Source organism: Camelus dromedarius, chromosome 3 (assembly GCF_036321535.1).
Source record: "Camelus dromedarius isolate mCamDro1 chromosome 3, mCamDro1.pat, whole genome shotgun sequence".
Classification (NCBI taxonomy): Eukaryota; Metazoa; Chordata; class Mammalia; order Artiodactyla; family Camelidae; genus Camelus; species Camelus dromedarius.
The window spans coordinates 10,257,776-10,271,568 of record NC_087438.1 but is presented as its reverse complement, the minus strand read 5'-3'; the positions used below and the strand labels follow the sequence as shown (position 1 = coordinate 10,271,568).

The 13,793-nt window shown below is 49.0% G+C and overlaps 1 protein-coding gene across 2 annotated transcripts in view; it reads right to left on the bottom strand.

Moving 5' to 3' along the window:
- The window catches only part of TRIO (trio Rho guanine nucleotide exchange factor), a 331,311-nt gene that overhangs the window by 147,056 nt on the left and 170,462 nt on the right, over positions 1 to 13,793 (bottom strand). For both annotated transcript variants that reach the window (XM_031443331.2, XM_064479579.1), the window contains exon 11: positions 4,128 to 4,319. In XM_031443331.2, coding sequence (XP_031299191.2) covers positions 4,128 to 4,319 — 192 coding nt within the window. The remainder of the gene's footprint in view (positions 1 to 4,127; positions 4,320 to 13,793) is intronic.

Sequence of the window (13,793 nt, the reverse complement as noted above, 5' to 3'; positions counted from 1 at the left end):
GTATAATCAGAACTGATGTGAATAAAATGCTACAAAATACTGAAGGGAAGAGAAAGATTGAAGTGGAAAACAAAAACTCCCTTAAAATAAAATTAGATTTATGTTAGGTTGATCAACATTCCTTTTAAATACTACAATACTACTTTAAAAACATTTTTAAAAAAAAAAGGACAGATAGTCCTCAAGCCTTCTGAGAGTGGGTCAAACATTTCATGAATTCCTTTCAGAGGAAAATACTGAGGAAAGGGTCCCAGGATGCTTCCAAATCTGGGTTTAAGGGTGAAATTGAGGCTGACACTTCTATCAACCACCTTCCGCATTCAGCCTTAAAGTATAAAACATTTGCCATCTACGTGAAAATACAGCTGATCCTTGAACAACTGGGAGTTAGAGGCACCGACCCTCCATGCAGGTGAAAATCCATGTATAATTTACAGTCAGCCCTCCTACCCGTGGTTCCTGAACATCCACAGTTCCTCTGCCTCTGTGGTTCCTCCACATCTGCGGTTCTGCATCTGCAGATTCAACTAACTGCAGGTCGTGTGGTACCACAGAGTTTACTACTGAAAGACATCTGCGTGGAAGTGGACCTGCGCGGTTCAAACCCGGGTGTTCAAGGGTCTGTATCTCCTCTTCTCTCTCTTTCCGGGGGAACAAGCACTGTCCATTCTGTCCTCTGGGGGTAAGAGACTATAGTTCGAGGACTCCCTGCGGAATCTAAGTGCCTGGTCTGTGAAGAGACTTAAAACCACCAGCCTTCTTCCAGGTGTGACTCTTAAAAAGAATCCTGAGCCAACACTGAGCAGATATCACCTTGATCTGGCACCTTTCCAAAGCTGGTCGTTAATGAGATCGCCTTTGTATTACTTGCTCCTCAGAGGGCCAGAAATTCACTGCAAAAAAGAGAGGGCTACGCCCTGGATAAAGTGAGAAATAAAAGCACTGCCGGACACCTGGGAGTGACGAGCGGTAAGCCCCGCATCGGAAAGCCTTTGAACGTTAACTTCTAAAAAGCTTCACATATTTGCCTAAATGACAAAGGCAAGGCGCTTTTTCTGCCTCCTTCTGTGTTATTTTAAATTGTATGATCTGCTTGAGAAAAATTAATTCTGATAACCTAAATCTTTTAGCCATTCTTCATTCATCTGCTATATTAAAATATTTAGTGACTTGATGCAAACACATTTAATTAGCATGACTTCCTCCTCTTGGCCCTCTCTCACTTTTAATTTTGTTTTAAAATACATAATGAAGTATGTTCTAAACGAATCTGAGTTTTCTTTCAATAACTGGTTTCAAAACACAATGACTGAAGAAACCATTCCTTCCTGCATAAAAGCTACCAAGTGTCCCTGCAGGTTTGAGGGCATTCGTGTAGCACAGAGAAAGGAGGCTAAAGAAGATGCTGGGGCTCGTCAGAAAAAAATAAATCCACTGAGAAAAGGGCTGGGGCTAAAAACAAAGTCCAAGCACATCTTGGGGAAGGGTCAGACAGTATTCCACACTGTGTGCGGCCAGCTTCCCCAAACACCTGCCCTCCCCGTCACCGAGCACGTGTGCGTCCTGCTATGCACCCTTCCCCGGCTGTCACAAAACCCCTCCCTAGCCCAGGTCACCTTAGGGGCACACATTTAAGGGGAACCAAATCATGGTGAACATACCACCGTCTCTGCTACTGTGAAGGTTTTTCATATAATAAAGGAAAGAATGAATGTACTGAAAATTCTCAAATTGTAAAGGTGAACCACTTAGCTTTCAAAACAGACTTAAGTTCCCCTTAGTCTACAAACTTCATACGTACAAGAAGTTCCTATAGTGTAAGTCAAGAAAACAAAACGTATTTTCATTTTTCAATAAACTTCCAAACCTAGTGTGACAAAACAGACCCTGTAGTTTACTAACTGGAATGCTTTTACCATGTTTTTCCTTAAAAATGCCACTGATGTTACAAAAATCAGTGAGCCCAAACTTCGTCTCTGGAGAACAGATTTGTAAAAGGCTCTCAGTCTAGTTTTCTTTAGTACCTCCTTTTTGAAAATCATACCAAAGTTGAAAAGGTGATCTAAGTTATAAATACTTTGGGGAAAGAATCTTTTTTGTCCTAAATGCAAGTTATATCTTCACAAATCCTGCTAGAGTGTCCCTAAGGCATGTCACACAGACACTTATCAGATTAGTCCTGGCTGCCTGGTGCTGCCCGCATCGCTCTATAAACACCGTCCTGTCCACAGCGCCCCCTGCTGCCCCAATGCAGAACTCCAGCCCCCGCCCACCGTGCTTCCCTCCCAAAGGTCTGGGCTGCTCAGAGCTCCTCCCGGCTTTGTCTGTCACAGTCTAACAAAGGCACAGCCTCCCTTTCCACACTTGGTATCTTCCTCCCCTCTCAGCTAGAGGGTAAAAACATGTAAAATACAGAAAAGTTAGTGTACTAATACTGGTGAGAAGAAGAGGGTAACACAAAACTATACCACAAGACAAGTGCTATAACAGGGGTAGGCGTAAAGAAAGTTCTAGAGAGTGCAGGAGGATCCGCTAACTGGGGAAGTGAAGGAGAGCAGTGCATCTGACTCTGCATGGGCCAGACCACAAGGATGCTTCGGGGCTTCAGGCTGGTGTTCCAGATACACAAAGAATCACTGTTGGTTCAAAAGCAAGAGAACAGTCTAACCAAATTTCTCTTCCTGGTTGCAGGGCTGCAGGAGGCGGAGGAGGGAGCTGGCAGAGGCAGCAGACTGGTTCATTGTTGTGATTTGACTCAAGCTGCCACGTGCACCTGTGATCAGAACTGCCGTGGACCAATATCCACTGAACGTGTCTCCTTGGAAAATAAATAGTCTCTTTGTAAATGCTGGGAAGTCTTTTTTTGTTTTGGCATTATTAAAGCAGGGAAAGAAGCCAGTCCTGGCAGTTTTCTATTCTGACAACTGTCCAGGGCCCACAAAGCACCAGCCCCTCTGCAGAAAGGGCTGCTCAGGGTCCCAGCAGTTTGCCAAGTACGCCCCCTACGCTGTCTTCCTGGGCTCGTGGTGTTTCAGAGTTGAAAGTGAGTCTGGTTTTCCTGGAGCCAAACTTTCAAGTTACAAATAGCCTGGCTGAGGACTGACTGCCCAAGATCCCTGACATGGAGGTGAAGTTCTTTTCCTTTAAAAAATTTCATTGGTCCCTGATCTCTGATGCCTATAAACAAGTTGAGCCAGGCCCAGCCCTCTCCAAGTGGGCCCCATGATCTGACTGTTCCCCATCCCTCTTCACAACCTGTTACCACAGCCTTTGTGAACTTAATCCCAAACTACCTAAAAAGGCCCCTCATTTCCAATTTATAAAGAGCTGTGAAATGGAGAATTTTTTTCCTTAGAAATAAGATAAAGTTGACATCCTTAATCAATTCGTACTCCTACTAAAAACTTTGTTTTTACTACAAATCCTTTTTATCTCGAAAGCTACATGATAGTTTCTTCAATTGTAATTTTCTCCAATTTTCACTAAGCGTAACACATATGCAGTGTATAATCAGTACCAACCTACTTACCATCTATCAAATAACACATTATCTCTTCTTCTGAGACAAGCTGACCAGCAGGAGCACACCCATGACAGCAGCACTAATATGACTAAGGCCATGTTGGCTGTGGTACATTTAAAGTCAACATTATGCAGAATTCACTTCTGTGAGTATCTGAAAGTAGTCACACAGCCTGATAAAATCAAATGGCCATGACTTCGGCCACATGACAGGGGAATAGGCAGAAAGGAAGCCCCACAGCTCTGACCTCTGACCGCAATGTATAGGTCATCTATCTCTGCTAAAGCGGACACGCCCTGCCTCTCTCCAAGGTGATGACATCTCCTTCAGCTCCTGCTTTCCCTGCTCGCCTCCTGATCCACAGTCTCCCTGGCTGCCTCCACCCTCACGGGTCTGCTCTGGCAGACACTGCTCCCCAATCCGAGGGCCACAATGTGTCCCTGTGGCGAGGAAGGCCAGCAAGGAGGCCAGCTCAGTCCCCACTCAGCGAGAACCAGCTACGTGTCATCGCTGGCCACTTCCGGTCCACTTCTGACATTGTGACCGCCCTCATCCTTCCAAGGCGCTCAAAGACCCTTTCCGACGGGGGCTCCGGATGCCTTACCTCTTTCACGTGGGTGTGAAAGGACACCGACATGTCCAGTAGGATCTTCCGCTGCTCCACTCGCCGGACGAAATCTTGGATGCGGTCCTCAAGCTGGTGGGCAGCCTGGTAGATCTCTTCTGGGTCACACTCCCCGGTCTGAGCCAGCTGTTCTGCTGCTTCTAGTAACTTATCCGCATTGGTGTATGTGTTCTGCAGAAGAGAATGTTCAGAGAAACAGAAGGTGAACAAGAAAACAAACTGGCCAGGCTGGGAGTCACGAAATACTGCAAGAGTCTGCGGGTGATATTCCTGACTGTCTCTGCCAATCAAACAGGAAAAACAGGCTGGGAAGAGATGGTTTTAGGATCCAGTACATCTCTATCAGCAGCCTCTTCCATTCTTGTTTTGGGCTGTTAAACTCTGAATCTCACAGCAGCCCTTCCGTCTGCAGCAGGAATGGGGTGTCTGCAGGCAGCTGCTGGCTGTCCTGTGACTCACAAAGGGCTTCCAGCTCTTTGCTGCTGCATGGCCAGAAGGCAGCTCGTAGCCACAAATGCCCGCTTCACTTTTTCTCCCGGTTTTATGGCAGAGTGGAGAGTTCCAGTTTTGTGTGTTTCAATATGATACACCACTTTGTGATAATTCCCCAAGAGCAAGTGAAAAGGGTATGTTCCAAACAAACATGAGTTAGTGTCTCTTCCTGTGTTTCTCCTGATCAGTAATTCTGCACTTATAAATTTTTTTTCTACTTCAGAGTACACATTTTCTGAGAAAAAGGAAACAATAACTATAATGGCTATAAAGCAGCTGGCATTTTAAAGAGCTGAGAGTTAAGTGCAAGTGGGTGTCTAAAATACTCTGAAAATTACTCTAACTCTTGATAAATGAGAGGCTGCAAACGGGTTCCTCAAATAAAATAAACAGGTCTGTTAGGGCCCCCGTACTGTTTAAGGAACTGCTAGCGAGAGGTCTGCTGCTGGGGGCGGAGGGAGGAGCGGACAGGCTGGAGAGGAAGGAACAGTGCCAGGAAGAGCAGGAGCGAGGCCTCCAGGTAGGCCCAGGGCAAGTGTGTAGTTCTCCGTGAGAACAGGCTGAGCCCTCATCCTCCTCCTTCCCCAGCATCTCAGTCCCAGGGCTGGCATCTCAGGTGAGATGGCAGTGGTCCAGAGTGTGGGGAGCGTGCCCCTGCAAGGAGTCCCAGACCGAAGGGTCACGGGGCGCCCCTGCTATGGGCAGCCTCCTGGGTGGGAGACTGGTGACCTCCAGGGGCATTTCGTCTAAAAAGCCACACATTCAGGACAATAAGAATTCCTCATTTGGGAGAAGGGGTTACAAATATGGAGAAGGAGAACACTTGCATTAACCCTGTGTCACTGGATTGGAACTGGGGGACCAATGTGAATAGTTTTCAACACACAGACAGTACACACTCACTCACGTTCCTCCCCCTGACCCCCATCCACCGATGGAGCCTGGGAACAGCAATGGCCCAAAAGCAGTAAGCAGGCTTAGTACCCGACCTCCACTTCTAAGCGCCACTCTCCTCTGGTCAGAACCAGGCTCCATGGAGACGTGGCGGATTCCAGGGCTGGGGTGGGACTGAGTACAAGATGAGTCTGCAACATCCTACTGTGGCCCAAACACAATAAGGAGATGGTCCAGAACAATGTGGACAGGACAGGACAGAGAAGCCAGCTTGGAGAGGCCAAATAAGGGACAAACTGAGCATCCGAGTAAACAGTGACGGTGATGGAGTGCAGTCCACTCAGCAGGAAACCATGAGTCCTGACTGACACAAACAAGTAAAACTGGACAAGGAACAGCATATTTACAGAATTTCAAAGTACCTCCCTGCAAAGTACTTACTAAATCCTAAGGGGGAAACACTCACGTCACAACAGAGAAGCCTGGCAGACACCGCCGTAACCCAGGGGTCACGGTGAACACCGTATGTAACAGGACAAATTACACCCGTGTGTCTACTGATGGGATGGCATGAGGAGGGCAGGGCAGCGCTCCCAGGACACTCCTGTCGGAGACGTGTAAGCAGAATACAGCGGTGAGGACAAACCCAAAGTGAGGGGCATTCTCCAAAACAACAGGCCTGAGACCTTCCAAAGGGTCAGGTCACACTAGTCAAGGAAGGACCAAGGAGAAGCTCAGGGCTGAGGGACACTAAGAGATGTGACAAGCAGACGTCACAGGTGGCTCTCCACCGGATCCTTTAGCTACGAAGGACACCATGGGGTCTGAGGATTAGGGGGGAATCATGTGCAAGTGCTAATTCCTGATTTTGAGAGTGGTATTACGGTTGTAACACCCACACTTACAGACTGAGGCCCCCCAAGCGTCTGGGTGCAGGAGAGGGTGGAGCAGTCTACCCTGGAGGCAATGAGGGGGTGCGGGGCCAACTGCAGTTGGACAGTGGTAACACAGGCCAGCTGAAGGTCGGTCTGCTCTCTGTCACCACCACAGGCTGAATGCTCCTACCCCACAGGTGCCCTGGTCCTGAGCACGTACTTCCGTGGGGTCTCAGTGCCTCCCCAGAGCTGGGCCGTCCATTCCCAACCCAGGCTCATCACAGGTCAGGAGACTGAGGAGTGGAGGGCAGTCACCAGACGCAGGGGCCAAGGCTGGCAGGTGGTGGAACAGGACCCCCCAGGTCTGCCTGGCTCTGGAGCCCTACTTACACCACGAGGGTGTCATTCAGCTCGCAGGATGCCTCCCCAGTGTCCAGCATAGCCCTGTTTTACACACTGCAAGGCTCACAGCCATCTCCTTCTCCCTGCCCATCCGAAAAACCATCTTCAGAGGACTCTTCTTTTTCGGTACCATCCAAGTCTCATAAGAACGTTCTGTACTATTAACAAAGGATCTTTCTGAACTCTTTCTAGAAATGATGGAAGAGATGTCCAAGAACCCCTTCAGACTGACTAGCAGGGCCAGGCTCAGAAAACGTCTGTGTGCGCACTTGGCATGTTCTTTGGAATCAACTACGTGAAATAATCTGAAAAGCACGGTCAGTTCCCAATCTGACTGCTCAAAAGCTCAGTTAAAGGGTTTTATATATAGTCACTGTGACCCACTTGAAAGCTAGGTTGCAATGATTCCTGCTGAGAGCAGAGATGGTGAAACTGCCCACTTCCAAAGGGCTCTGTAACAACAAAACCATGTTTCATAAACGTCCACTCTCCATCCTGTGCACCTCGGGGCCTCCACCTCCCCTGCAGGGCAGTCTGGCCACCTGCCAGCGATGACTCCATGACTAGAAGCCCTCCACACAGACTGTCACATGGTCTCAGGGAGTCTGAGTGACGGCACGGAAACCACTCTCACATCAGGTGCCTGAGCCCCACGCCTGTCACGGCTCTGACACAGTGACCCGCAGCCTCCGGTTGGAGACAGTCGCCCCTCCTTGTGGACAAACGAGGGAGGCGTTAAGCCATGAACTGGAATCAGAATAAGGTGGTAATGATGAAGGAGGGACAAGGAGGCCACTACAATAATAATAATAAAAAAGCAACAGAAAGTGTCAAAGCCAAGAAGAGGCAGGACAATGATATGCAATGTGGCTCCTGGACAGGACCCTGGATGGGACCCTGGAACAGGGAGAAACTAAGGAAATCTGAACAAAGGGTGGCCTTGAGTTAAGCAGTATTAGCTCATTAATCATAACACTACTGGTTCCACGTTATATTTTTATAATATCAGTGTGATATTGGGTCGGTACTAGTGCACCAAAAGTAACAAATGTACCAGACTAATGGAAGATGTTAATAAGCGGGAGCCTGGGTGCAGGCTATGAGGACTCTCTGTGTCATCTTCACAATTTTTCTTTAAGTCTGAAAGTTGTCTAAAAAAGTTTATTAAAAATATGTATGTGTATATGTATGTACACATACACACACACACACAGGTCTTAATAGAACAGCCTTCACCTATGGAACAATTCCTGAGCACTTTCCACAGGTGGCATCACCCAGTCCTCCCCTCCTGGGAGGCTGGCACCCTGGCCACTCAGTGTGGCCCCTCGGCACAGAGAAAGCTCTGCTCGTGATGACCAGCTGTCAGCATCAGAGGCTCCTGCATACACAGGTTCTGTCCACCTGTTGCTCCCGAATGTTCTCTGACACCAGAGGCAGCACTGTGCAGTGACATTTTCGGGGACGAGGGCTTTATGGAGATCCATGCTTCCCCTGCGGGGCCTCCCCAGGACCGCGCTCTGCAGCTCTGAGCAGAGACACGGCAGGGCCTCGGTGCTGGACAGCACGGACGGCACATCGTGCTTTATTAAACACATTTTGGAGCACCGAGTCTGTTTTCTTATTTATTGTCCCTAGAGTCGTGAAGACAATTACCTCTCGAGTTTGGTAAGTGGGTCTGCAGGCGGCAGTGCCTCCTGACAGCTACACTTCACACTTTGGAAAGCTTTCCGCAGATGCCAGCAGGTAAAGGCATTTACCACATTCAGCATCCCAAAGGAACAAGTGCATTCCCGAATGCTCTGGGACACTAAACAGCACTCATTTAGTCTCACTTCCCATTTGACACTTGAAGACAATGAGCCAGTACACGGTTTTCCCTCAGCACAGCGGGAGGGGCCAGGGGAGCCAGGTTAGCACACAGCCTCTCTGAGACCCAAGGCCAAGGCCTCCCCGTGAACAGAACCTACCCCGGACCCTTCTGCTGTGGAAGAAACAGACTCCCTGGTGTTAACAGACACTAACTCTGGGGCACTGCTCTGTGCCCACAGCAGCCCTGCAGTGAGGACACGACCTCACTCCTGCTTCATAAGCTAGGAAACCGCCACACTGAGGTGAAGGAACTAACCCAGCAGCCAGGAGAGCGCAACCGTCTGAACACTGAATGCCCCGGCCAGGGTCCTCTCAAGAGGGAAAACTGAGTCATTTAAAGTGAGACTGAAAGTGGGGAGGGGCTGTCAGGTGAGGGGGCTGCTTTCGAGTCTGAAGGGCCTGGGCTCCTGTCTTTGTTCCACCGCCCCGGCTCTGCGGGCATCTCCCACTGGGCCCACTTCCCGGTCTGTGGGGTGGGGTACTGACCCCTGCACTGAGGATTCAAGGAGACACTGCAGAACCAGGCCAGGATGGCGGCCCGACTGCTTTCCTCTTTTTCTGGAGAAGTAAATTAAAACTGCATAATCGCTAGGACTCAGGAAACACAAGCGACTTTCAAAGGAGGATCAGATCCTCCTTTCCCTACCAGCCATAGCAGCTACAGCCCGGGTCTTACCGGAGACAGCAAGAGGCTGTACTTAGAATCTGGTTTAAAAAAAAGAGAGAGAGAAAGAGGTGGGTTTTCTTGAGCTTAGAAAAAATAGGAAATGAGGAAAACACAAGCACTTCAGGCCTGAATTTCGGACGTGACGAAGGCATGGAGGTGCTTTGAGCCCATGTGCTGTGCTCGGAGAATCCTCCCTGCAAAAGATGACCGAGTTCAGGAGCAAACTGTTGCGGGGGGGGCGGGGGTTAGAGAATCGGCCTGCTTAGCTTCTGAAAATCTAGAATGAACGTGTAAGGACTCATTGTTTTCCTGAAGTGTTGCCACACTTCTTTATCCTGGAAGATGAGGTAATTACGCAGCACAGATAAAAAGCTGCTGACGGCAATGATTCCTGGAGAACAACTCTGAGACAGGTTACGTCAGTGGAAGGTGGTTTGAGCCCCCGGGGACAAGCAGAGAGGGGAGAAGGCACCTGCGGGAAGAAGCTACCCCAGAGCTGTCCTGCTCGTAGTAAAGAAATCTTCGGTGCTCTTGACGCCGGCCTCTTCTTTGAACCGGAATTTTCTTGCTTTACTGGATGCTGTATCCAAGCTTCTAAAAAGGAGCTTTAACTCAGATGACTATTTAGGAGATAAAAGAGAAGATGACTGTCAAAGAGCATCTTCCTGCCCCACAGTCACTGACAAAAAGTTTCGTGTGCAAAGGCATTTTTAACTCCTGTTTCAAAGCTCCTGCGTGAACGTCCCACATGCCTGTGTCTGCCACACTCCAGACAGTCATCAGTGTGGAGTCAGTCAACAGGACGTACCTACTCACGATCACTGTGCAACACAGAAAAGGAATGGACGTTCAGGTCAGTTACAAGGAGGGTCTTCGCTCTGTAAAACCGCGTGTAAGACGATCCAGTGCTCACTGACGTGGCTACAGCAGCGCCCGGAACAGCCCGAGACAAGGGGTCCCGTGGCAGAGTCGTGGTTCTGCAGAAGTCACACTGGCTGCACAACTCGCTTCCACCAAGTAAACATGAGGCTCTTTCCAGGTTCCTCCTTCTCAGAATGCTAGAATTATTCTATAGAATAACCTATATTTGGTACATTTAGTACATTTGAAATGAAATCAGCCACAAGACTCTCACTACTTCCTTTCTGAATCTCTATGTCACTTCACACCACAACACTCTTTGGAAGAAGTTGATTGTAAGAAAAATTCATTAAATAAATGGCTAATTCAAAATCTTGACACTGAAGGCAACTGAGAATTCATTTTACAAAGGATCCTTCAAAACACAACCCCAAGATACACACGAACCAATCTTACACTGTGAAAAGGAAATTTCTTTTCCCTAGAACCAAAGTTTGTTTCACCTTCGTAGGTCTGAGAAAATGAAAAAAGCCTCCCTATTAAGCACTAAAGATGCCTCTGTTCCCATTTAAGGTGCCTCCAGAGCACATCCTGTCCAAAAAATACATATGTCTACAATACGACCTTAGACCTACTCTGCCGTAAGACTTCTACTATACTTTGTTTTGACAGAAAGCAGTCAGGCCAGAGGGCGGAAGAGGAGGTTGGTGAAGGCGTGGGCCTCTCTTCCCTCTGCTACAGCAAGACTGCTGACCCTTCCTCTCAGGGAAGAGCCAGACTGCTTTCCATGAATGAAGCAACCAACACAGAACATAACCGGGCTCAACACGGAGGCCCCGGTTGGTGTAGACCAGATCTGCTGCCCAGTTCCTTCTGGAGCTGCTTCACAGCCCAGGTCTCTTCTGGCTTAAAACGCTATCCTCCTTCCCCCGCCCTCCTCGAAGGATCTTTATTAAACAAGGTGGGGGTTGCTGGAGAGAGAAGGCCATCCTATTTCTTCAGGTCTTACGGCCCCCTTTCCACCTCAGCATGTCTAATCTGTCTGATCGTCTAGGGCGGTTCCTCTGCCTGCACCACCTGATGGACTGAGGCGGAGCAACTCCTCCCAGAGCCAGCCTGCGGTGGTCCAGTGATGCACAATGCCCACACGGGCTGGCGTGTGCAGGGTTCCAGCTCCGTCATCGACCCCTCGGGGCCTACCTCACACACACTGAGGTGGACACGCATCCGTGGACATATGGGATCAGAGATTTTTGCTCTAGAGCGAGCGGAGAGGCATTACGTGAGCGGCTGGTCCCAGTTCAGACCCACTATGACCCACTGCTGGACGCCCACTCCAGGCCTCAGCATGTCGCTGTGCCCCTGCTGCCTGCAGAGTCATCACACAGAGATGCGTGAAGCTGCACAGCCGGCAACAGGGGAGGCAGGTAAAGCGGCACAACGCTCCAACCGGTATCCAAGAAACAGCACGATGGAGAGCTGTTCTTTCAGAGAAGGGAGCGTGTGTAAATATTTTGGGCCAGAAGAAAAAGCAGCAAAGAGAGAGAGAAGCTGGAGATGGTAGGGAAAGAGACCAGACCTGCAGGGCCAGGGCTGGCAGTGGGGCAGGAGGACTGTTTAGGCAGAGAGGACGGAGGAGAGGAGGGCACGGCCAGGTACAGGGCGGAGAGCTCAGGGCCCGCCCCCGGGAAAACTGAGGGGAAAAAAGAGCACATTTTTCACATTTCTTCTGCTACAGAGGAGAGGGGTCGGTAGAGAGGAGAGGCTGGGTGTCTGCACGGGGCTCCCCGGGGCCCAGCCATCACTCCAGCCTCACAGGCCAGGTGGCCGTACTGCCCAATGATCTGAACTATTGTCCCCCAAGCCTGCCTCTAATGTCCTCTTCTTTCTGTGTCACCAAGCTGAATTCTACCAATCTGCGAGTCTTAGCTTACAGAGCAAGAACCACCAGGCCCTCTCTGACAGGGAGCCACGCCCCTTCAGGAGGTCTGGGCCTGGCCCCTAGTGCCTGGCAGAATGCCTAATACATGATGATGATGATGATAGGAAAACCAGGAGGAGGGAAACTGGGTGCAGATGTTTGCGAAGTGGGCAAAAGGTGTTGGTATTTAAGGTTTTTTGTTTTCATGCTCAGTTCAGATTGGGCTTAAGGACGTTCAGTTTAAGGGAAAGAAGGTCAGGTCCCCTTAGGATCCTAGGGACAATGTGCAAACACAGATGACAAGAAGGAAGCTGTGAAACTCTGCTGGGGAGAGGCGGGAGCAGACAAGCCCGACTTTCTCTGAGCCGAGGCCAAAAGCAGGTCTCCGCTCAGGGTGCCGCTGTACCCCGTGGCTCACCCTGGAAACTTAAAGGCAGACCACGTTTCCTACAAAGAAAGTGTCTCATTCTTGCTGCCCCCTGAGCACCCGTGCTAACAGCTCTGCTGGTCATGTCAGATCTGAGGAGGTAAGTTCCCCATCAAGCCAGGGCAAGGTTAGCTACAGAAGGTATTTCCCTAATTTAGAACAGAACTCCCTGCACGGGAGTTGGAGGGAAGGGTGCTGGACGTACATGAGGACACTCCGTAGACCAGCACCTTCCCTCTAGAACACGGTTGGGAAGGCTCCAGGAAGGGGCCAGGGCGGTCGAGCCCACGGTCACAGGTGAACTTGCTACTCAGGGCAGGAGCCTCCTCTGGGGCTTGGCTGTTTGCTGTCCCGCCTCCTGGGTTCTTTGGTGCCTAAAGTCTTTGCTCAAAGGATCCAAATTTCACATCCATCCCCAAACCACATGGCTACAGCAGTAGCTTATCTTATGGAAAAAATTAAGGGAAGATAAGAGCACATTTTCCACATTTCTTCTGCTCCAAGGGAAAGGCAAAATATTTTCCAGCCAGCATAGGTGGGGAGATCACAAAGAATGTAGCTAAGGAAAATCCAAAGACACATCCAGGGGTGTGGCCAGGCTGCTAAACACACCACCTTTTCGAAAGCAGGAGAGTGGGGACTGCCATTTTGCATATGAAGGCTTGGAAAAAAGGGTAACTTGTTAAAGGCATCTTCACTGAACAGGACTGAAGTCCAGGCTGTTCTCGTATCCCACGATTTCACCTCACACTAATTCCCCGACTAACCCAGCGCACAACTGACCCCTCTGTCATATAAAACCCACAGACACCAGCTGTGGTTTACTCCTGCTCTTTCTGTGTTAGAAATTTTGAGACTATGTTGTTAGAAGTACATCGATAGTCTTCTTTTCATAATTGAAGGTTTTCTTTATTTTTTACAATGTTTTTATGCTTTCAAGTCTATTTGCTTAATACCAATATCGCTGCACCAGTTTCCATTTGGTTAATATCTGCCTGGTGGACCTTTTTTCTAATACTTTACATACTTTCCAACTTCCTGTATATTGAGGTTTGAGGTGTGCCCTTTGAAAACAATACACAGCATGATTTTTCACGAACTATTCAATCAGAGAATCTTTCTCTTAGCAAGTATAATCTATTTTGCATTTACTGTAATTCACACTCTTTGTGGACAAATGACTGCATCTCATTTTGTGATTTTCTAACATGATTTTTGTTCTCCTTTCTTTTGC